Source organism: Corvus moneduloides, chromosome 20 (genome assembly GCF_009650955.1).
Source record: "Corvus moneduloides isolate bCorMon1 chromosome 20, bCorMon1.pri, whole genome shotgun sequence".
Taxonomy (NCBI): Eukaryota; Metazoa; Chordata; class Aves; order Passeriformes; family Corvidae; genus Corvus; species Corvus moneduloides.
Genome location: NC_045495.1, coordinates 212,858 through 235,963, shown reverse-complemented (window position 1 = coordinate 235,963; position 23,106 = coordinate 212,858). Strand labels below are relative to the sequence as shown.

Here is a 23,106-nt window from a genome sequence, read left to right as displayed (position 1 = left end):
CGGTGCTGAGTGTGCCAGGTGGCTGCAGACCCAGCCAGCTGTCCCTCCTGCAGCAAAGGTCCTGAGTGGCCATACCTGCCCACACACACCTCCATACACCTGTGCTGCCCACACACACACTGTGGGGCACACACTGTGGTCAGGAGTTTGGTACATTTTCAGCATAATTTTTCTCCCTGAGAATGCTGACTGAATTTTCTGCCACTGCTTCACCTGGGCACAGTCCTGCAATTCTATTGATCTAGGCCCCAACCCAGCACATTTAAAAATGTCATTGCATTTAACATTTGATTAATTTAATTTCAGTAAAACAGAATTAATTTCACAATTTTACAGCCTTGAAGCCGTAAGCCCACATAAAGGTTGGATGGGTTGCAATCTAATAGATGCACAACTTCCTGGGGTTTAGAATAGACCTCCACCCATCAGCATTTTAAAATTTGAATGTTACACTACTAAGCCTCAGGGTTTTCCATTAATCAAAATTACTCTAGGATCACTCTAGGATTGCAGCCCTATCAGTCCATCAGGTCCCAGAGAACATTTGTTAAGAGCAAAAGCACTTTAGTCCTTCATGGTGAGCTGACCAACCAGGTTCCTCTTCTCCAAAGTCGTGTAGAGATGGGAAAGCCAAGTGTCATTCAAGTAGCGTCAGCACCCGGTTGTGGGGTTCAGACCCCACTCCTGGGGTGCGCTGCATGGAGAGATCCCCACACCTGCATCACTCAAGCCCATGGGACTGGTCAGAGCATGAAGCACTGTGCAGCACACAGAGAGGAAACAGCATCAGCCTCCACGTGGCATCCCAATTCCCTCTTTCCTCCCACATCCAAGAAGCCCCCTGAGTGCTGCTTTCCCACAGCCAGGCAGGTGCTTGGTCTGATGTTTCTGATCCACACTCTCAGGCACAGGGAGGAACCAAAGGTGGGTCCCATAACCACATTCTGTTTTGACCACAGAGTTGGAGTCAAAAAGGGATGGATCTCCACAGATTTCATTAAATATGTGTAGACCGTGGGGTATTTCAAAACCCCAGGCAGGGGTGCAGCCTGCCCCCATTTAAATGCAGATGCTTTAAGAATAATTTAAAATTCCTCAATCTCCATGTGAAGCAGCAGCAGAACCGAGCTGGAACATGCAGGGAAGGTGGCAGCACAGGCAGTCCTGAGGACACCAGCAACTGCCTTTCAGCTCTCACATTTATAAATAATTTATTTCCAGCCACCTGTGCCCAGAATACCAATTTTCTGCCTGAAATCTCCACGCTGGTGCCGGGAGGCTGTCAGGGACTCGCTTTCCCGGGACCCTCTCGACCTGTTGGGAAGGGGTCCAGGTCTCCAGAGGGGCAGCTCTGGAGGGATCTGCCCCTAGTGGGAAGAGGCACGAGAAACAAACAGGGAGCATCCGTTCAGCTGATCGCGTTAGGGCTTCTCGCTGCTGCTGCCGCCACTCAGCTCTCTGCCGATGCAGCCATCCGTGCGTTTGGACAAACATCCAGGCAGAGGGAATGGGTAGGTCTGGAAACGTCGGCAGCTGCAGAAGGCTGCAGAGCTCTGCTGTGAAGCAGCCTTAGAGGAGAGGCTGTTTCGCCGGGCAGGGGAGCGTTATGAAACGCGAGCGCACTGGCCGTGCTTGAGGATTTTGGCAGCGCGGCGGGGAGGCTGCTTCCACCCTGCCTGCTGGCGCAGGAGGCCATGGAGCGGCTCCCTCCCGCCGGCTCCCGCAGGGCGCAGGACCCCGGCGCCCCGGCCCGCTGAGCCGCAGGGACCCCGGGCAGCCGCAGGGACCCCGGGCAGCCGCAGGGACCCGCGAGGGACACGGCGGCAGCGGTGAGCGGGGCGCGGAGCGGGGCTGGGGGAGCTCCTGGCGGGGGCAGCGGGAGGGAGCGGAGCGCCGCAGCCCCGCACGGCACCGCGGGGTGCGCGCAGGATTTACGGCTCTGCGCGCTGGGAGCGGGAGAAGGATTAGTAGGGAAGGGCAGAGGGAGCAGGATTTATCAGCTTTTCAGATATGCATTACGGCCTTTTGTAATATTTCACTGGATTGTACAGGACTTTGCCTGGCTACAACAGGGGTTCCTCAGCTACAAAAGAAAGGTGAGGTTTTTCCTCTTTTTCTTACACCGTTCAGTATCTGCCTCTGCGAGCCCTGCGCCAGCTGGCCTGGGCACGAGCAATAACCGGACAACTTTTTGCAGAGGCTGAGGTATCAGCATTCATTTCAGTCTCAATGACTGTTTTTCCTAAATTCATCCACAGCATCTAAGTAAAGGGCTTAGCGGCATTATTTACAAAGACTGCAGGTTGCTCTCGAGATGCTCTTCCCCAAGCATCCACGGAACATTATACTTGAAAACTCAGCAATGGATACTGCAAGTGTGTTTGTGTCACAGCCTGGTGAGGCAGGCTGGAATGCTCAGCTTCTCCAAACAGTTTCTGGAGCATCACTGTGCTGAACAAATAGACTAACAACGTTTAGTAGGTGAATGTTGCAGGAATTCACATATTGAAGGGTTTATAAAAGACACTTTTTAAACACCTATGATTCAATTACAGAGCTGTGTGTTATTTTAATTTCAGTAGATTTCCGTGCACACAAGGAAAGATCTCATCTGTAGTTCCTGTGGGCTAAGGCAAACATAAATACATGGTACATTTGTTACAACATTCTTGTTCAAAACTCCAGCCACAGACCATATAGGGGCTTTTGGAAACTGCAGATAGAGCATCATTTGCTGGGTGCTTGAACTCTTAATATCTAAGGACGTACATCATGCATGAATGTTTTATTGTTAGTAAAATACATTTGAGATTCAGTACCAGTTTGCTGTAAGCTTTCAGTTTATCAGAGAATGGTGACAGCAGACTGTGTGTTCCCTCTGGAGCACATATCCCTCTGAGTACAGAAGGCACACACACGTATGTGTATGCACATGTGCACCTGAAATGTGAGTATGCATATGTCTGCATGCATCTTTTCCACACTGGCATGGAGTCAGTCCTGCTGATTACTGCATTATGACTTGAGTTAGGTAAAAAGTGTGGGATTAATGGAGCAATACCATGGTGTGATCTCTGCTCAAGCTGTCCCTGAGCACTTTCCAAGTCAGCACTCTCACAACAAGTCTTGCTGGACCACCTGCCACCCGCAGACTCCTCTGCCTCCCTCACCTCAGGCTCACCAACAACATTATTGTCTGGATTTACACCTGTCTATGCTAAAAAATTGGTCTTAACAAGTTTAATATCTGGTGAAAGAGCCACTGGGACAGAATTCGTGCAAGTTAGTGCTGACTCTCCACCTCAGGCTGCAGCTCTGCTCTGTGACATTGCCTTTCCCCTCCAAAGCTGAACTGTCTGTCACTGTAAAATGCCTCCTGTATTGAATACACAGAGTATCATATATATTTTTAATTTAGGTTATTTTCAACTTGATTTGACCAGTTTATGGACTATAAAGTTTTTCTCTGTCGTTCTGCTAACTCCGCATAAAGATTTTTTTTTTATTTATCACAGTTCAGTGTTATTTAAAGGTTTTAACACAATCACACCATCAAAGATAACTTTGCAATCTGATTACATCTTGTAGCAAGCCCACGTGTAGCAAGCAGTGGTAAACTCACTGGAAAGTCCTCTCAAGCTGCAATGCTTGTCACCACAGCACATGGAGAAATTTGGGTGCCTCTACCTAATTTCCAACTTGTTGGCAGACCTGACAGGGAGACATGTGGGGTCAGCACAGACACATCCTCTAGCAAGGAAAACTTTGTAAGTTGTAAGAAATGCTTGAAGTTTCTCAGAATGATTTTAGCTATTGGAATAAAGGGAACTGCAAATACTTGACAGGGTCCCAACACCAAATTTGCAGCTTCTTAAGAGTTTTACTTCCTATGTGCATTCACACAATATGATATTTGTCTCGACTTTCCAAAACGCCATGAGAAAATGGCACTGTGTATCCAAGGAAAAGGCTGCAAGCCAGAATCCCTCAGCTCAGGCCTGACTGCGTTTGTTCTCAAAGAAAGCTGACAAAAGAAAGGAAAGGCGTGGAAGAGGGATGGATTTTTCTAAAAATAGTAATCATGAGTCCAATTCCCTTCAGTTTACAATGGAAAACATCATCTTGCTTCCTTGCCAAGAACTCTGAATTTGCAAAATCCTGCTGCTCTTTAGACAAGGACCAACTCTTGATGACCTGCAGCTCTCAATGCAGCATTGACCTGAGCTTCTGCACTGAGCACATATTAAGGGATAGTCCTCAGTTAGGCAACTCTTCACCTGCAAGTCTGGGGCTGTTTCTCAGTGTCTTCAGCCTTTACCAGCATCATGGTATCACTGAAAATATTCAGTCTTCCCTTAAAAATCCTGTAAATGCTCCTTCAGCTAGGGGAGTAGAACCATATTGCTTTTATTTCTCTTTACAAATACATTAATGCAGCTGCCTAATGTAACATCCTCTGTCACACTTTGCAAGTTCATTTTGGAAGCAAGATACTGACCTGCTTTTCCTTACAGCAACTTTTTTGGTGACAAGGGATCCTTTCCCTGCTGAAGTCCCAGCGCTTTGTAGATCTGTGCTTCCACTCACCATGCCCAAAGCCGATACTTGCCAGTGCTAACTACTGCCGTTTTTTCAGTGCAGTGTTAACCCCTTCATTGCTCTCTTCACCTAGAGGTCTCCTCTGGCATTTAACAGTTCTCATCCATCATTTATCCATCATCATCATCATCAATTATCCATCATTGTCCTTTCAATTATAATTTTATATTTTACTAACAACTCCAAATTAATATGGTCCTAATCCCCCTTTGGCTGTGAGAACTGGTAAACCGGGATAGAAGACTTGTTTTCTTCCACTTCACTTTATTCATTTTAGGTGAAACGTGCATGAAAAAGACAAATGACGCATTTTCTATTACCAGATACTAGTTCTTTCCTCCTTAGTCTTTCCTTTTAAATATCATCATCAGAAGTGATGCACTTCAACTCTTTTAGGCATACTTTGATGATATGGCAATATGCAGTTTATGGAAAAATCAAATGACAGTTTTTATGTCAGCAGCACTTTGCTATTTCCCCACTGAAAAGCAACATTTAATTTTTGAGTTGCACATTTGCAGCAGTTGTTGTGGGCGGAGAGTCTGCTTATTTATTTCATTGGGTTTTACTACAATGTACTGTCATGGCAACTGCTCTAAGGGCGAGTGCATCTGGAGGTAACTTGTACACATCATGTTGAATGCAGCAAAATTGCCTCGTACCATTTAAACTTTCAACCACTGGGCAAGGGCAAAGTTACCCCTTTGAGACTCAGAACATCTTCTCCTTACTAAATAAATAAACAAATAAATAAACAAACTTGGCAGAGCAATAGGAGCAATGCCAAACATTTCTTGATGCTTGGATGCAGAGCCTGCTGCACAGTTAAATTAGGTCCGATACCCTGGGTGTTTTCTGCAGTTCTGCTGATGCACAGCAAGTTTTCCATCCTGCTCATGTGGAGGCAGAACATTTATGCCCTACCCAGGTGCTGTTTAGGCAGGCATTGGCCAGACTAGTCTCCCTTGGCTCCAGGAGACATTGCCACGTGCTGCCCAGGCAAGTGGCACATCCTCTCATCCTGGCGATAATGCAGCCTCCAGCTGTTCCACTTTACATCACTGCAAACATGGAGAAACTCTACCCAAATCAACTGACCAAGAACACAGGAGGCATTAAAAGGGACTAAATTGGGCCAGTGATGCAGTTTCAAGCAAAACATGCCTGACCTCTGCTACATGGTCTTGATGCCCTTCTCCAGCCAAGCTGTTGGCACTGCTTGATGAGCCAGAAAGCTCCGGCTGCCCCAGCATGGCCTCTCCAGCACCAGCGACTGAGACGCGTCTGAGAACTTGTGCTTGAAGCACCTCTCCCTTGGTGAATAAACCAAAAGAGCTGTGAAACCCTGAGTTGCAGCTGGGCAGAAATGACTGCAAATCTGATCAATTTATCTAGCCTTATTGTGCTGGTAGGGGGGAAAAAAATCCTAAACCTTTTGAACTCCTGTGTGACTGCAGCCATTGCCGTCTCACCACTGAGGGTTCGCAGCAGTGTTTCACTGCGTGGGGCCACCTCGAGCAGTGTGGTGTGCCTGGAAGCCAAGGCACGTGGGCACCTGCCCTGCTGACCCAGCCCGACCTGGAAGTACAGCACGGAGCAGGAGAATCCCAGTCTGAATCTCCAGTGGCTGATACATGCACACCACTTGCTTTCAGATCAGACAGCCTCCACTGGGAAGAGCTCAAGTTTACAGTTGCCCCATGGCAGAAACAACTAGTGAATCAAATCCCGCCTATGCTCATAGACAGTATTTCTTCAGATGAATTAGTGCAGTAACAACCTGCAGGATCTAATTATGGCTAATTTTCCATTCATTTGTCTCGATACTTCTGACCCTTTTACTGCAATTCTTGAGCACTCACAACATTGATCAGAGATTTTCAATAATTTAACTCTAAGGGTCAGCTCTTTAGCTGGTGTAAATCAATGCATTTTCTTTGGCTTTGGAGCTGATCCGAAGGGAGGTGTGTAACTTCTACTGTAGAGAGTGCAGTCAGAATTCACTGGAGATGCTACAGCCTGGCAGTGCTTCGCACCTGCTCGTGCTCACCAGCCCTTGAAGAAAGAGTAGCAATCACCACATTGAATATTTTTGGATATTACTCAGTCCTCTACAATTAAAATCAGCATACACGTACTTTAAAAAAAAAAACACTTAACAAAAGTACCTAAATCAGGAACTCGGGCTCAGATTTAACTGAGCCTTAATTTATTTTTGTCCTGGAAGCTTTGGATCTTTAGTTTGGTTGCTATTTAAGACAGAAAGAATTTGCACAACCAAATGAAAAAGGGAATGGGTGGAAACTTAATTGGTAACATTTATTTAATAAAGTGGCATAAGCGAACATCCATAAAACTTTCGATCAACTACTGAAACAAGAAATACAGTGAACAGATGTTTGTTGCCAGGACTGCGTATTTCAGGAGTGTGCCCCAGCTGCAAGCTAAGCAAAAGCCATAATATTTTCTTTTCTGGAAAACACTGCATCTTTTCTCAACACTTGCCTGGCTCCACAGAGAAGGGATAGACTGGGAAAACAGGAACTTATGGGGAGATGCCAGCTTTTATTTGCCACGGGAGGTTAAAGGTTCCCTAGAGCACAAAGGAGCTTTTCTTGCCCAGACAATCCCATCGTGGTACACATCAGCACAACTAAAGCTGCAAAGCTCAGCAGCAGTCAAGAGAGATCTGCTGAACTTGAGATGAAATTTTTTCAAACATTTACTAGTTTTTCTCCGCACACATCCCCACAGCGATAGTTGGCAATATAAATCCACTAAAAAAGATATAGCAGGATTTCTGGTTTCTGTTAAAGCAACACACACAGAACCTCCAAATATCCTTCCAGCATAAAGCCCAACTTCTTTGTGCTGCACAGAGATGAATAATTATTACCTTATCTATTGTGAGTTGATGCAATTTCCTTTTTCCTCCCACACACCCACACTACTGTTTCCTTCTGATCTGCATTTATAGCTGAGCTACTGTTCAGCTGAAAGGAAGGAATTTGGTAATACCTCCCTAAAAAGATGCCTGTACTGTGGCTGCTTGTTCATCCAGTGACAAAGGATGGAGATGTTGGCTACCAACAAAAGAAAATAAAGAACTTCTTTTCCAAACATCCCAAGAGAAATAACCTCATCATTAAGGTATTTCTTGTGCATTCAGAGTTAAAAGAAATAAAAGAAAAAAGTCTGAAGATCTGAAACTCGCTTGAGCTCAATCAATCATTCTCATCATTGGATTATAGTTCTTAACATGCATAATTATAAACAACAGATGGAGAAATGCTCAGATAAAGCCAAAAGGGGTGGGTGGAGGAAAGTCACCCTGATGGTAGATGTTTTCAGTTTGGATGTGAACCAGCCTTACTCCCCTTGGTGTTTCAGGTTTCAGCATTGGCTGTCTGGCAGCTCAGCAGGGCACGATGAAGGCATCACCCCAGGAGCCCATGGAGTCCCTGGGCCAACCAGGCGCCTGAGGCTGGCAGCAGTGCCACACCACGCTGGTCTCTGCTGCAGCCACCTGGGAAGAAGCTTTTCAGCAGGAGAAGGAACCAAAGTGATGGGCTGAACTTATGGGAGGAACGAGTGTCTGGCCAGGTGAAGATTCAGGGGCCCATTGGGAAGCGTGAAGGGCCAGTTTCAGTAAGGGCATGGCCAAAGCTTTCTTCAGGCTACAGAAGTTTCTCCGTCGGACCCAGTTTCTGCTCTTCTTCCTCACAGCAGCTTACCTGATGGCTGGCAGCCTCTTGCTGCTGCAGCGGACCCGCTTGGTTATCCAGCAAGGTTCGCGTGGGACCCCCGCTAATCAGGCCGTGCCCGTGCTGGACGAGGTGACCAGGGTTGGGATCGTAGACCCCAGGACTCTGCAGAGCCCCCGCCCCGGTCCCAGGCTGCTGGTGGGCATGGATGCGCTGCAGGAGCCGGCCCTGGACCAGCAGCACAGCCCGCACTGGCTCATGTCCCGTAACTCAGAGCTCAGGCAGCTGAGGAGAAGGTGGTTTCACCGGTTCACCAGTGACCAGGAGCCCCTGCAGACAGCAGGACTCAAAGCAATGAAGCACACTACTGAACACAAAGGTAAGGGATGTCCTCTGCCCATTTTCTGGCACACACACAGATTGCACTTTGCTGATCCCAGGCAGACACAGGCGAGCATCCCATGCCCCTGCAGGTCTGCCTTCCTCCTCACTCATTGCCACTTTCAAAATAATTTTGAGGCGTATGCACAGGCCAAAGTACAAACCTACCCATCCTGATCATGCTGAGCTGTAACTTCCTCCAAAAAGTAATTTTATTGATTGAATGGAAGCCCAGAAATGAAGTATGCTTCTCTAATTTAAATTATTTTCTCTTCAAGCAGGCAGAGATGACCACTTTAATTTTCTTTCTCAGAAGGGCAAATTAAAAAAGTGAACTTTATCAAATTAACTATCCAAAACCATACAGTACCTTAAGTCTAGAAGTGCCTCCTTCCTGCTAAAGCTTTCTAGTGTACACCAAAATCTGCTATTGCAAACACACTGATTGTTCCTGACCTGCCCTCTGTGAGCATCTCTGCAAATGCATTGCCCCTTTGGGCCATCAACCCCCCAGCCAGAAACAACCTCCTGGGGTTTGGTGGGCATGCTGGGAACGTGCAACTGGCCAAGGAAACACAAGGAGAATTCCTGCTGCTGCATGGGCACAGCACATCAGTGCCTTTTAGAAGAACTAGTTGTTCTTGGAGGTGTTTCACTGATAATAAAACAGGAATGGGATCTGGATGACTAGACACCACATTTTGGAACTGCTTTTTAGTTTGTTGAATAAATTTGTCCAAACAAAAGGGCACAAAATCGCACAAAATGGGTGCCACATCATGATACTTACTGAAGCAATTGTCAGGAATGGGAATGAGAAGGCGATAGTGGTGGGAGATGAGTCATACAGCGTGAGTCAGGCAAACTGAACTGCTGCAGTTACCTGAAGCACCAGACTGGAGCTGCTTCAGAACACCCTGTTGGTGGCAGGTTTTGGTGGCAGAGGAGACTGAGAGCTGCTCAGCCAGGGACTTGCTTAGGTTCTAACTACTGATGAGAGGGGCCAGAAGGACTATTTATTTGTGCATCTCACCATATTGAACTGTAGATTCAAATATGCATCGTTTGAATATCTGATTGAATATGAAGTGACGTTATTAATAACAATATAGTTAACAAGCACTGCAATGCCTTTGAAGGTAATTAATTAAAACTTAACTACTTACATAGAGCAAGTTATCTTCTCTAATTCACTTCTAGTAAACTTAGAGGCTTGTTATTTCATTATGGATCCCTTCCGAGACCTAATGAACTCCTCTGTGCTTATAATGCTTAATAAAGCTTCAGTGATGCCCCGTGGTTCCTGCTTAGTAGAGTAGCATTGCCTGACCATGGGGGCTGGGCTTGTGCACTCCTCATGGGTGTCATCCTAATAGGGCCATGGCTCTGAGGCGGTGCAGCTCTGCCCCTGCTTGCCCGGGGGCTGCTGGCCAGCCCTTCGAAGGCTTCCCCAGGCAGACCCTTGACCCAAGCCAAAAACGATGGCATTGGCCCCAGCCTGTTGTGAACCTCCCAGCTCACTTTGCCTTGCTCTGTCTCCATCCAGGATCATGTGGCCTTGGGTGAGAAAATCCAAGTCCTTTTTTTCTCCAGGTCAGGCTATCTCACCTGTTGACATTGTAAGTGCCTCAGGGTAGGGACCACACTTTTCCTGACAGGGACACTGGCAAATACTCTTAGTACAACAATGAGAGTTTTCTATTAAGATTTCTCCCAGCAAATGGAGTTTTCCAGTTTCCCCTGGCCTGGTTCTGCCATTGAATGGGATGCAGAGGTGGCAGGGACTGCATCGCTGACGTGACATGACATGCTACTCTGAGGCCGTGGAATCTCTCTGTACCTCATTCATGGGAGGATGTGAATGAGAAATTGCTGCCAGACTGGCGGTGGCTTGGAAGGGACACAGGGAGGAGGGCAGACGTTGGCTGGCCTGCCCAGGACCCCCAGTCAGGCTCTTTGGCCCCACATCCTCAGTTCTCTGCTGCTACAGGTTTGAGTCGCAGTATCCCAATCAAAAGTCTCCAGTAAAATGTGGAGCATCTTTGTTGCAGGTGCATGACTCCCACCTTGTTAATGGTGTGCTGGGGGTGTGTATTCACAGCTTGTGAATTTTCCAATTGCACGTTGGCAATTTACTGTGTGCAGGTCTTTGATGTACTGTTCTGTTTGTAATATTTAAATGTATTATTCCTGGCTCCAAAATCCCTCATGGAGTAACTCAAACTTCCTTTTTCTCGTGGATTATTTAACATAATGCTTTTTAGTTTCATTTTTCACCATATATTTTTTTCCTGTCCACAGCTCACATTATTTAATTTCCCTGTGTTATCATCTCAGTGTTGCTATTTCTAAAATCAAATTTCCTTTTTTCCTTCATATTTTAATGATAAAATGTACTTATAGACACAATTGCTGTATAATAGTGGGATTCCACATCATCCTTCCAATTGTATATTAAATAATGGGCTGGATTTTTACAGTATTTTGTTCATGACAACAAAAATTAGGCTGAGCACTGAATGCAGTCTAAGAGAAACATTTATCTTTTCTATGCTAAGTAAAGCAAGACATATTTGAAGAGATTCCTTTGCACCAGAGAGGAGATAGCTCAGTACGATAGCTACATTGTGCTGCCTAGTTAAGAGTGAATTTATCTTTCCATTACAGCTTTAATATAACTCTCTATATCCAAAGAAAATTGATTTTCTTAATATTTCTCTTGCACCATCTCATTATCAGCTAGAGATTTTAAAGAACGCTTGGGAGAAATCCAACAGGATTTCTGGAAGTTTTTAGCATTTTGAAGGCTACATTCTCCTTTACTTTAGAGAAGGGCCTTGTTTTATCATGCAAAGGAGGGAGTCGAGCAGACAGCAGCTGCATGCAGGAGCCGTGGTCCTGGGTGGGTCACAGACTCTGGGTATGCAAAGGCAGGTCTGCTGAAAGGAACCTGGGAAAGTCTCACTTCCTTTTTGCCCATTTCCATGGGGCAGTCGTGCCGACCCCTTCAATACCCTTACCAAGGTTCAGTACCAGTGGAGAGGTCTGCAGAGTGTGTGGGACCCCAGACAGGTTGGGGCTTGACCAAACACAGCGCTGCTTGCACTGGATAACCCATAACTGGGATGGGTTTTTCCCTTCCATCCCATATGCATTGCCTAACCCTGGTCTTGCATGCACACAGGCACCTACATGGGCTGCTTCACTCATGATTCGAGGGAGAGGACACTGAAGGGAGCTGTCTTTTATGACTTAAGAAAAATGACAGTAGCTCACTGTCAGGAAGCTTGTGCTGAGAGGTGAGTTGGTATTTTTTCACTGCAAATTTTCTCTTTTCTGACAACAAGTGGAACTGAATTTGAAAAGGGAAAAGCATTCCTATGTTAAACATAGAGCATCTGTGAAAACAGTGATTATCTCACCTTCAGGCACCGCGTAGCTCTGCTACCCTGCTTGAAGCAGACTGCTGCACTGCTGCCTATTCTCTATGGCAGCATGGCTACTTACAATATATTTTCTATTGACCTTGACAAAAATTAGTGTTTGGTTAAATAGTCTTCATAAGATATTTATCTTTTGATAGATATTGGTCTCTAGCCCAAATCTTGTTGAGGTGGCTGCCCCTGCTGAGGAGGCCATGCTGTCCCCAGGACAGACTCTGCTCCAGAGCAAGGCAGCAGAAGCTGGGGACAGGTTCCCACCTTCCCCAGGTACAAACTGGGGAGCAGACAGGCACCTCTATGACACGACTGGTACTTCTCTTTGCAGGGCTTACAGCTATGCGGGCCTGGCGTACGGAGCAGAGTGCTACTGTGGGAACACACTCCCAGCTGCTGCCTCGAAGCCCGAGGAGTGCAACAGCGAGTGCAAGGGGGAGAAGGGCTCTGTGTGCGGAGGGGTGAACCGGCTCTCGGTCTACAGGGTGGAAGAGCTGCGGGCAGGAGCGAGGCGACGTAAGTGGGCATGGACCGGACAGGGGAAGCTGCTCACCCCACAAGGGAGAGATGTCACGGCCAGGCTGAGCACAGGGGCTGTCCCTGCTGCTTGTCTCACTCCATTTGTCACCAGAGTTTGAAGCAGCAAAGGACAAAGGTGCCTGCAGGGCACAATGTCCATTTGCTGCTGGTCTGGTCCCTGGCTCCTCCCCAAAATAGCAGTGCTGCTCACCACCTCGGAGCGGGGAGATGTGCCTGGCATGCCGCCTTGGGCTGCCACAGAGGAGGTTTGTGTCACCAGGGAGGAAATTCAACACAGTGCAGAGGGACTGCAACAGAAGCAGAATTTCAGCTGAAAAAAACCACTCCCTTTGGTATCCACTGCAGGCGTACAAACCCATGTGTGTTTAAGAAATAGCCTTGGAAGAGGTGCCCTATAACAGGAGGGCAGAAAATCACTCAGATCAAGGCCACCCTATGCTCAGATGACCCGAGACAACGTGAGTGATCTGTGACTGCAGAGGATAAGTAGAGGCCAGAGAGAGAGCCACCTTAATCCCTTTCCTGAGAGAAACGAGACCAGAGTTGTGCTTTTCCAAGGAGTTCTGTTCCAGTGGCAGTTGGGATTTTTGTTTCATCTTTAGATGAAACTCTACTCATCATTCAGTTAGCTGCCATGGGGAACACAATGGATAAACCTTTAGGCAAACACAAAGCACATAACAGATCTAAACAGCTGATCACTCTTTGCAATTGGCAAGCTCACAAGACCTCGTAGATGTTATTTGCTGAGAAGAAGCACCAAGACCTTAGGTTGTGCCAGTATTGATGGTACTTCATTTCTTCTTAAAGACAAGTCAAGGTTTGTACAATAATCTAACCAGCTACATATAAATTATATATCAAAGGTACATAGACCTAAATTGCCACTGTCAGGCTGACAGGCACGTTGGCAGGTTTCCCAGGACATGCATCACTGTTTCAACCTCCAGCATAAAATATATATACATATTCCTCAGGAAAAGACAGCATTTAATTTTTTTTTAAGTATTAATGAATTACTCCTCAAATTAGTCTAGCCTGAAGCTAGAGTTGTAATTATTTTGCCCTTAGTAATACCTGATATTTGTCTGTTTGAAGAATCCCCCTGACACAAGCCATTTGAGGGACCAACAGAAGTATTAATCACAATGAACAAGTATGTTAGAAAGTAACTCTGAGACTGTAAAGGCCGCCATGATTTATGCTGCATACTATAGAGCACAGACCTCGCGTAAGTCTTCTCCTTACACGGAGCAGATTCAGTGACATCTCCATTTAAACCTTCCCAGACAGGGCTTGCCGTCTCCCCTCTCCATCCCTCACCTCCCTCTTCCCACCGTGGTTCCCCAGACACCCCGACTCGTGCCCCAAATCCCGAGGCGCAGAGCACGCAGCTGTGGCAGCCAGGGGTGGCTGTGGCACAGAGTCCCGCTTGCCTCAGGGTGTCCTTCAGCGAAAGAAAGCAGGCAGACCACAAAAACCCAGCCGTCTGCAGGGTAATCCATGGGTTCTCCATGAATCCTGCTCCCTCCCGATGCTGGTGTAGGCAGGTCAAGCTTTCTTCCTGACCGCTAAGAAAACTCTAAACATGTTTGTAAACATTTTGTTTCAGGAATTAAATGTCAGTGCGAGATTTAGTAGAACTTTCAAGAACATTCTGAGAAGTCCAAACACTCCTGTTGTTTTATTCTTTGGTGCTGTGCTCAGAGGGACCTGGTCCTAGGTAGACTCCTGTTCCTTTCAGCTTGGTTGGGGTTATTTTATTTTTACATCACGTGGGTGATCCCTGAGATCCAGCTCTGCTTCTAGTAAATGGTTTGAATAGTTACAAAAACAAAATTTAAGCAGCTTCTCCTCAGATTGCTCTTGGCTCTTGATAGAGAGCCTGGGCTTTTCTGCGAGGAAATTCATGCAGAACCAATTTTTTTTCTTCGCAACTACACCACATCTCTCCTGTCATTCAACTCACGTCCCACATCAGTTCTGGCAATAGCGTTCAAGGGAGCAACTGCAATACTGCCACACTCTGTGGTGTTTCTGCACAAGCAGGTGAAATCAGAGGCTAGTGCTGAAGACACCATGGAAGCTGATCTGCCTTAGCAGCTGACAAAAGCCTGGTTTAGGGTCTGAAAGGCTGCAGCAATCTCCCTTGGCCTGAAAAGCTGTGGGAGCAGAGGGGCAGCTGAAGAGGAAGGTTGGTCTGGTGAGGGGGTTTTCAGGAGTCATTTACATTCCTTTCCTTTTCTGGTGCAGAAGCTTTGTAGATTTTTATCAGGGCTTTTAACTCGTTTAGGGGAAAGCAGGTCTTCAGAGGAAACTGGAACCTGCAAACAATAGCAATGCCCTCCACTGGTGGAATTTAACTCAAAGTCGGTGCTGCAGCCCTGCTTTTTGTGGTTTGTACAAAGCTAAAGGCATGTGCTCCTTTCAATACCACAGGATTTGCAACACATTTTTCTAGTGTATATCATAGTTTCTCTTATTTCTGCAGCCTTTGTAATATAAAATTTATTTTATTATTTTTGCCTTCTGAGCCTAATATTGTTCTTTGTGAGAGAGGCAGGATACTATGGACATCATTTTCTTAAGAGAAACCTATTTCATCTCGCCGCAGGGAGGAATGTTATCTATCGAGGATGTTTTAGAGCTCCAGAAAATTTAACAGACACCTTTCCAGCCTCTTTGATACAGCCCAATTTGACGGTGGAGATGTGCTCTGAATTTTGCTCCAAGAAAGTAAGAACAGTTCTTGTTTCACATCCTTTCTTCTTTTTTGTTATTTTAAATTCTAATCTATTAAGGGATGGGGAGAGATTAGTGCCTTTGAGCTTTGAATTTGTAAATGAGTTTCTAAAGGACAAAACTCATCAGAGTAAATACCCACTGATGCATCTGGTCCAGCTGCTGGAGTGGGGATGGCGGGAGGGAAACTCATCAGAGTGGTGCCACTAGACATGATACACAGGCAAGTTGTTCTAAGTGATGAGTATCAACCATGAGGAAATCAATACCGTTTCCATGTAACATTCCAATCAAGCCCCGAGCCATATCTGACCCCGGGGGCGGTGGCTGCAGCTCGTGGGGAGACATGCTGCCAGAGGGTGGATGTGGACTGGCAGCATCCGAAACGTGACTCTAGTGCCCTCCAAGGGAGCTGGCTCCACTCAGGGAGCCATGCACAGGGCATGGGCAGGGCACCCTCTGCTTTAGTGGCTGTTGGTTCCTTTGCCTTCCTCCCCACTCTGATGGGGCTGGTTTTGCTACACAGGGTTCACTGTGTGGTCAGATTTTGCCTGCAGCCCCATTCAGTTTCATGCACTCAACTCAACGTTCAATTACTTTTTGCAGCATCACAAAATTGATTACAACTATTAGCTGGCTGATTACAGTGCTTTGACCAGGACCCATGGCCTCAGCGCAATCTCCTCTCCCAAGGAATAAGCACCAGGGCATAAGGAAGTGCCCTCAAGAGTCACCACGGGAGGTTTAGATTGGATATTGAGAAAATTTTGAGATTCCTCATGCAAAGCCCACTCCAGTTTTCTCTCCTTCCCCACTCATATGCTGCCCAAGATGCGGGAAGGTTGTGCAGATGAGGGTCAGCCTGCCCACGCTGCCTGCCCTGAGGCCAGGCATTGCACCACCGGCACCCTGCACCGAGTGCTGAGGGGCTGCAGAGCACCACTGCACCGACCACCTTCTGCAGATGCAGGAGTACAGAGGAGCAGCTGTTTTGTTGCCTCACAGAACCTCCAGCCTTCCAGAACAGTCCATCACTTGCAGGGGCCACTTGGCATGAGGCACAAGGAGCATTTTTATTCTAGGCTGTGTTTGAGGGCAGGGACGCTTACTAATTTCTCAAACTGAGAAACACTGCTTCATTGTAAAGGAAAAATTTATGTTTGCAGGCAAACCCAGAACTGTTTTGCCTTTGGATCAAATCTGTAAATAGTTTTTGACAATGTCATATCTCATTCGCTAAGGAAATGTTGGCTGTTGGGCACACACAGCACACGTGTTGCATTTGACTCCTTATCAGAGGATGAATGCATGGGAAAGAGCAAGAGATAAGCTGCTCAGCAGTCCTGTCACATGCTTCCAGACTCCAAAAGATTTTTAAAAGGCAAAAAGTGTTGATATAAAATAGATGGACTTGAACGTTCTGCACTCAAATGCTCCCTGAACTTCCTTCAGCCTTCTGCCCGCCCACACAGACCCGTGCCACCAAGAGAGCCCACAGGGCACTGAGGCAACCCAAGTCTTTCTGGTAAACAGAAGAAAACCTGAATTTTTGGGCCAGTAAGCAATTGCTAATTTCTTCGGCAAATATTTAGCACATTTCCCTCACATTTGTTTTAGTTCTTACCACTATTAACCCAGCAGCTGGGCTTCACTGCCCCACCACTACACAGCTTTGCAGCCTGTTACCCTTCCTGGGTGAGATTGGTACACCAAAACCTGAATTACTCTGCATCAAATCCATTAGAAAACACATCTTACAGACAAGAATTTTCCTTAGGAATTCCTTGCAAACAACACTAACTTCCTCATGATTGCATACCTTAGGAAGTCTCCTATGTAGAAGCAAGGTAACACAAATATGAGGACAGTAACAGTAAAGCAGCACGAGCTTTAGAATGACATATCAAACAGTGCTGTGATCTTGACAGTGGCCTTGTGGAGATTTATTTTCTTTGCATGGCAGCAGCATTCCCTGAAGGCTGTTGATGCCATGGCATTTACACACTGATCCGTTTTCTCTCTTTTGCAGGAGTTTCCATTGGCAGTGATCCGAGGGCAGGAATGCTACTGTGGATACCCCACCGGGCGCTTCCCAGCGCGCGACAGCGCGGACGGGCTGCGCTGCAGCGGGACCCGCAATGCCAGCAGCACTGCCGAGGGGAACTACTGCCTGGTCTATCAGACACCTGTGCAAGGTACAAGCTCCAGCCTCGCTGTGCCAGGGCCAGGGCCACCACTGCTGGAAACAGCCCCTGTGCCCCTTCTGCAGCGGGTAAAAGTGATCTCGTTGGCAGCAGTCTGAGCCACAGTAGTGGGTATCACCGTACGGGCAGGAATTTAGGAAACAGTCTCTCTCTAAATTCCCCCCTTGCAATCATGCACATGAAGATGCATCTTTCCATTCTCTCATTGCTCAGCATTGTCTCTCTCCAACACAGAAAAAACATCATTATTCTGCAGATGGAGAGAATTGAGGGAGAGCCTGGGAAGGCATTTCTCCACCACGTAGCCCCCATGTTAGGAAGCCACTGAGGCAGATCTGCAGACCCTAAGTCTGCTTTACTCATCTTCCTCTAAAATATTCATCTGCATACATGTTGAAGGCCAGAAAAAAAGGCAGAGAGTAAGGCTCCAGTCTAGAAAACCATTTAGGTGGTTCTAGCAACTTTTTCCATGCAGTGGTTTACACTGAGTTCAATGAAACTTCTCACAACCTTAAAATTAACAAATTAAGTGCTTTCCTGGATTGGTGATGGGCTTTTTTTTATCCCCCAACACCCTTTTCTTTTTTTCCTCCATCTCCCAGTTCAGAGGTAGACTGCAGACCACAGCACGAAAGAAGAACTTGTAAGAAGAATGCTTGTTTCCATGAAATTGCTAGTACTTCCCAGGTCTGTGGAGACCAGTGCTTTCTCTGGGCTGTGCGGGCACTTTCTAGCCATGGCTTCATCTAGAGCTTGCTCTGAAGAATGAAGAGAGTAATTGACAATTTGTTTCCTGGCTTCTTGATGAATCATCACATAGGGTCAAGATTAGTTCTTATCCTATCCTTGCTTTCAATGGCATGCTAAGAAGCAAGGTGAGGATTTACAGAAGCATGTATGAAACCAGGTGTCTGACTCCACGTTTGGAGGACTCGCCACTGCCTGGGCCTTCAGAGAGAAATGGCGGTGCAGATGTTAAACTAAAGACAGCTGATTTCATTAGGAGGGTTTTTTTCCTGTGTTAAAAAACTCCCAGTTTCCCGGTGTAGTGGCACATTTAGAGTTCCATTGAAGACCCAACCTTGACAGGCAAATAGCTGGTAACAAACAGGCTTTGAGAGGCTTTTAAGACAACTTGCTGGCAAGTAAAATGGTTTGTTGCAGCTTTATCAAAAAAGCATCGCCTAACACAAAACCAGCAGAAATCTCTCTGAGGATAATCTCTGGCCTCATACAGCTGAATTAATTTTAGGAAGTAGCTGACTCACAACCAGACCAAATTGATACCCTATATTTGTAAAAGAGAGAAGGAGGAAGCAATAAACTCTGTAATCAAGAGCTGTCAGTGGAATTATTAAAAAGCCACAGTGCTAACAATGAAATATCTTCTCTACTCACAGACACCCGCTGCACAGACAGGAAATTCTTAAGCACCAAATCCAAAGTGTTTGTTGCTTTGTCAAGCTTTCCTGGGGCTGGGAATACGTGGGCACGCCATCTGATAGAGCATGCCACGGGATACTACACAGGAAGTTATTACTTTGATGGAGCCCTCTACAACAAAGGTACCGGGGCCCAAGAGATGGGACACGTGCAGCCCTTCCAAAGCACAGAGCTTTACTTACTGCTCTGTCGGCCTTCTGCCTGAGCCAGCAATGTCTGTCGCTGTCAGCACGTTTGGTACAATTCAAACACACACCTGGACAAGCAGCCTCCCGCAGTGCAGATGGCAGCAGGGACAGCTCCAGTAGCACGCTGCCCCTGACAGGCAGCTGCCCTCACAGACAACAGCCAGGCTCTCCATTTGCAGATGTGCACATTGCCCGCACTGGTGCCCTGTGCACACGTACATGTGCAGCTCCCATCTGACAGGCTGCTCCAAAAGACCAGTTACCTAAATGCTGCGGGTGAGACCCTTCAGTAAACAAGTAGGTTAAATTTTCAAATGTTCCTAATTACTCTGGGAGGACAGTATCCTGAGTGGGCAGAGATTCAGCAGGTACCAAGCATTGGTCCTGTGAAAAGCTGCCTCACTGCAGTGTGGGGCTGAGGATGCCTTCTCCAGCAGAGGGATAGCCTGGCTGCCAGTGCGTGCCCAGCTTGGTGGCTGGGGCTCCAGCCATGGGTTTAGCTGACTGGTACTGTCCCACCAGCCTTACACCACTGTAGGGAATGATTTAGTGGGAAAAGGCACAGACACATAGTCTGGCAAAAAAGTCAATAATCCTGTCTTGTAAAACAGGTTTTAAAGGAGAAAAAGACCACTGGAGAAGTAGAAGGACCATCTGTGTGAAAACACATGAAAGTGGCAAGACAGAGATTGAAATGTTCGACTCGGCCATCCTGTTGATAAGGAACCCGTACAAATCGCTGATGGCAGAGTTCAACAGAAAATACGCCGGGCACCTGGGCTATGCCACTGACCGCAACTGGAAAAGCAAAGGTAAGCATTCAACCCATCTCCTCAGTATGCTGGGAAGGGGGGACATGCTAGGACCTGAGTGAGCACCACAAACAAATTCAGTGGGACTTGAGTCCCACTGCAGTAGGGATCAGTCCCAAAACCTCTGACACCTGCACTGTGGGAGCGGTTGTGGCCTTGCCATATGCCCACCCCCAGAGGAGGGTGAGCACAGAACCAATGCCACAGGCACACGGGAGCGTCTCTGCCACTGCAATGCTGGGCATAGAAAACACGTCCATGTGCAGTGCTCCTGTGCACAGCCCATTTGCCAGACTGAGGTGAAGAAAATTTGCCCCTGCAGCATGTAATAGCCATGAGAAATATAATTTAAGATGTGGAGGATCCAATGGAGCATGACACTTCATGAAGGAAATTTTACAGCACTGCACAGGTGCTACTGCACTGCAGAAAAATAAGGATAATAGCAATAAGTGGGCTTGAGATTCAGTGTCCCCTGAACACACGACAAGACTTCAGAACCTGCTTGCCACACTTCACATGTTTGACTGGCAAGCTGGCTGGTGACTGCAATTTCCCCGCTGGGTACACTGCTGCATTCAGACTGCAGCAGAAAAGCCATTTGGCTTCCATTTCTCCTTGTACGTATTTTAGGCATTACAGCTGTGGCTTGGGAGAGGGTTGGGGAGGAAGTATCCTGTGTCACTACACATTTCTTTCCCAAGTTCATGTATCACCTTTCATCAGTCACAACTCAAGACCTATTCATCAAAAACTGACAAAATAGCCCCCCAGAAACGAGAAAAAGTTTGCTGGGAGTGGCTTTCCTATAGTGCAAACTGCAAATTGTTACATTTCAGCCACAAATGCTCTTTGTCCAGCCCAAAAGCTTTCACTAGGTCTGTCTTGACTTCAGGAAATTAAATTATTGTAGACAGCAAATAGAGATCAAGGTATCATTAATGCCTGAGGCAAAGGAAAATTGCTGACATGCAGCATGGCTAACAGTGTCTCATTTTCCTGGCTTCCTGGTCATCCAGAGTGGCCCGACTTTGTGAACAGCTATGCCTCCTGGTGGGCCTCCCACGTCCTGGAGTGGCTGAAGTATGGGAAGCGCCTGCTCATTGTCCACTACGAGGACCTGAAGCAGAGCCTCATCCCCAAGCTGAAGGAGATGGTGGAGTTTCTGAACGTGACAGTGACAGAGGATCGGCTGCTCTGTGTGGAGAACAACAGGGACGGGAATTTCAAGCGGTCTGGTGCTAAGCAAAAGAATTTTGAGCCATTTACCCAGGAAATGAAAGATCTTATCAACAGATACATCCTGACAGTGGATGAAGCCCTAAGGGGAAGAAACTTCTCAGGGCTGCCCAGGGAGTATGTGCCAAGATGATAGGCTGGTATCATGCTGCTGTGGTTCAAAATGAAGTTTTTTTTCTTAAAAAAACAAAAAACCCAAACAAACAAAAAACCCCACAAACAAACAAGAAAAGCAAAAAAAAAAAAAGAAAAAAAAGAAGACCAGACCTCTCTAGCAGTTATGGCAAAGATACTTGTGGAGGCTGCTGAGCAGTGCAAGTTCTCTCCACTCTTGGGAGAAGGGGGTGGCCGCAGCATCCCCCACAATGAGGCACACAGCTGGGGACCTGTAGGAGAATACAGACATTAAGCAGGGCCAGTTGGGAATCCCTGGGTTTTATCAGCCCCAAACCTGGCTCCAGGGGCATGGAGAAGACCCCAGAGGGGTGGCAGAGAAGGGAGTGCCACCTGTGCTAGGGGCTTGACACAGGTTTTTGCACCTCCATCTCTTCACCTGGAGAATCACGGTGGGTCTAGGGGGACACCAGGGACAAATGTCACCACAGTCAGTGCTCCTGGTTCTAGAAACGGCCACAGCCAGCCCGTACTGACATCAGCCTGGACCACCTGGAGAACAGGGACAAAGGGGATGAACCCCAGCCCTTCCAGCCCCAGCAGGGGTAGGATCCCACCTCCTACCTCATCCCTGCAGGAACTCCAAGACAGTCCAACCTGAAAAACCATGGCTACTTAGGGCTGCCCTCTGGACCCACCTCCAGCAGCCATGCAGGTTTGATTTCTAACTCCTGCAGTTCCCCAAGGTTTGTTTGACCCTGCACGGGGCCCTTGTGTAGCGGGGAGGGAACAGGGGCACACGGGGCTGGCAGGGCAGCTGGCCGATGATCCTGGGCCACTGGCCGGCTTGGAGGTGGTTAAACCCTGCGGCCAAAGGGGCTGCCCTGCTGCGAGATGCTTCTGTTCATGGGAAATAAAGGATTTCTTAAAAATTTGAGTGAAAAAACGAATTTTAATAAAACAAGTTTATATAAAGGGAGCTGAACTTGCTCTGGCTGTGTATCATTGGTGCTTTAAAAAACATGCAGGTCATACAGGTTGAGTACACTTCAACCTGAGTCTCTCCCTGTTTGCACTCCACACATGGCTCATCTCTGTGCCACCTGGCTGGTATGGGGCTTGTTGCCTGAGACCACAAACCAGGATTTGGGCCCACCACAAAACATGAAGATTATGAGAATGACATTTTATTATATAGCCTTTCCAGCTTTGTATAGCATTACAGGATCATTTAAAAAATATTTTGATCATTTCAAACCTGTAAATGATGAGCAAGGACAGGTTGTAAACTCTCAAGAAGGCAATTTAATTATGCATATGTCCTGTAATGAAGACTCTAGGTGGCTAAAATTAGAGCTGGCAAAAATTATGAATATGCATTAGCTCTGTAATGCCAAAAATCAGCTCATTTAAAAAGAAAAGAAATTGTAGCTAACCATTTCTTAATAGCTGAGGTACAGGGGCTGCCTCTTTATTTTTATACCTTTTGTACAAAATATGTGTACACACTGTATACTTTATACATCTGTGTGTACAGACACAAGAACGTGTCACTTGCATGTGTTCTGCTGGGGTTCTTTTAGGATTGTAGGAATAGTGAAGGACTTCATGGGCCATTCCACACAATCCCCACCAGAGCCTGCACCACCACATGTAAGTCACCCACCAAAACAAGCTGACTTCTGCCTTAAAAAAAACTGCAG

The 23,106-nt window shown here is 46.9% G+C and overlaps 1 protein-coding gene across 5 annotated transcripts; it reads left to right on the top strand.

The window, feature by feature from the left end:
• The first annotated feature begins 1,126 nt into the window (after window positions 1–1,126).
• WSCD1 (WSC domain containing 1) lies at window positions 1,127–22,388 on the top strand. 5 transcript variants are annotated; one of them, XM_032130063.1, is made up of 10 exons: window positions 1,128–1,829; window positions 7,990–8,202; window positions 8,326–8,682; window positions 11,869–11,983; window positions 12,453–12,637; window positions 15,276–15,397; window positions 17,433–17,598; window positions 19,008–19,172; window positions 19,850–20,050; window positions 21,070–22,388. In XM_032130063.1, exons 2-10 carry the CDS (start codon window positions 8,178–8,180, stop codon window positions 21,420–21,422), a joined length of 1,689 nt encoding a protein of 562 aa, XP_031985954.1. In that variant the 5' UTR covers window positions 1,128–1,829; window positions 7,990–8,177; the 3' UTR covers window positions 21,423–22,388. The 5 variants fall into 5 exon arrangements, with proteins under 5 accessions (XP_031985955.1, XP_031985954.1, XP_031985951.1 ...); XM_032130060.1 differs by having other exon boundaries at window positions 1,128–1,511; window positions 7,990–8,682; XM_032130059.1 differs by having other exon boundaries at window positions 7,990–8,682.
• Window positions 22,389–23,106: the final 718 nt, after the last annotated feature.

Bases quoted from the DNA above. Each gene is read 5' to 3' on its own strand.
- WSCD1 (XM_032130060.1), top strand. From the start codon at position 8,256: ATGGCCAAAGCTTTCTTCAGGCTACAGAAGTTTCTCCGTCGGACCCAG. The intron at 8,683-11,868 runs GTAAGGGATGTC...GCATGCACACAG, and splicing joins GCACACTACTGAACACAAAG to GCACCTACATGGGCTGCTTC. The intron at 15,398-17,432 runs GTAAGAACAGTT...TCTCTTTTGCAG, and splicing joins CTGAATTTTGCTCCAAGAAA to GAGTTTCCATTGGCAGTGAT.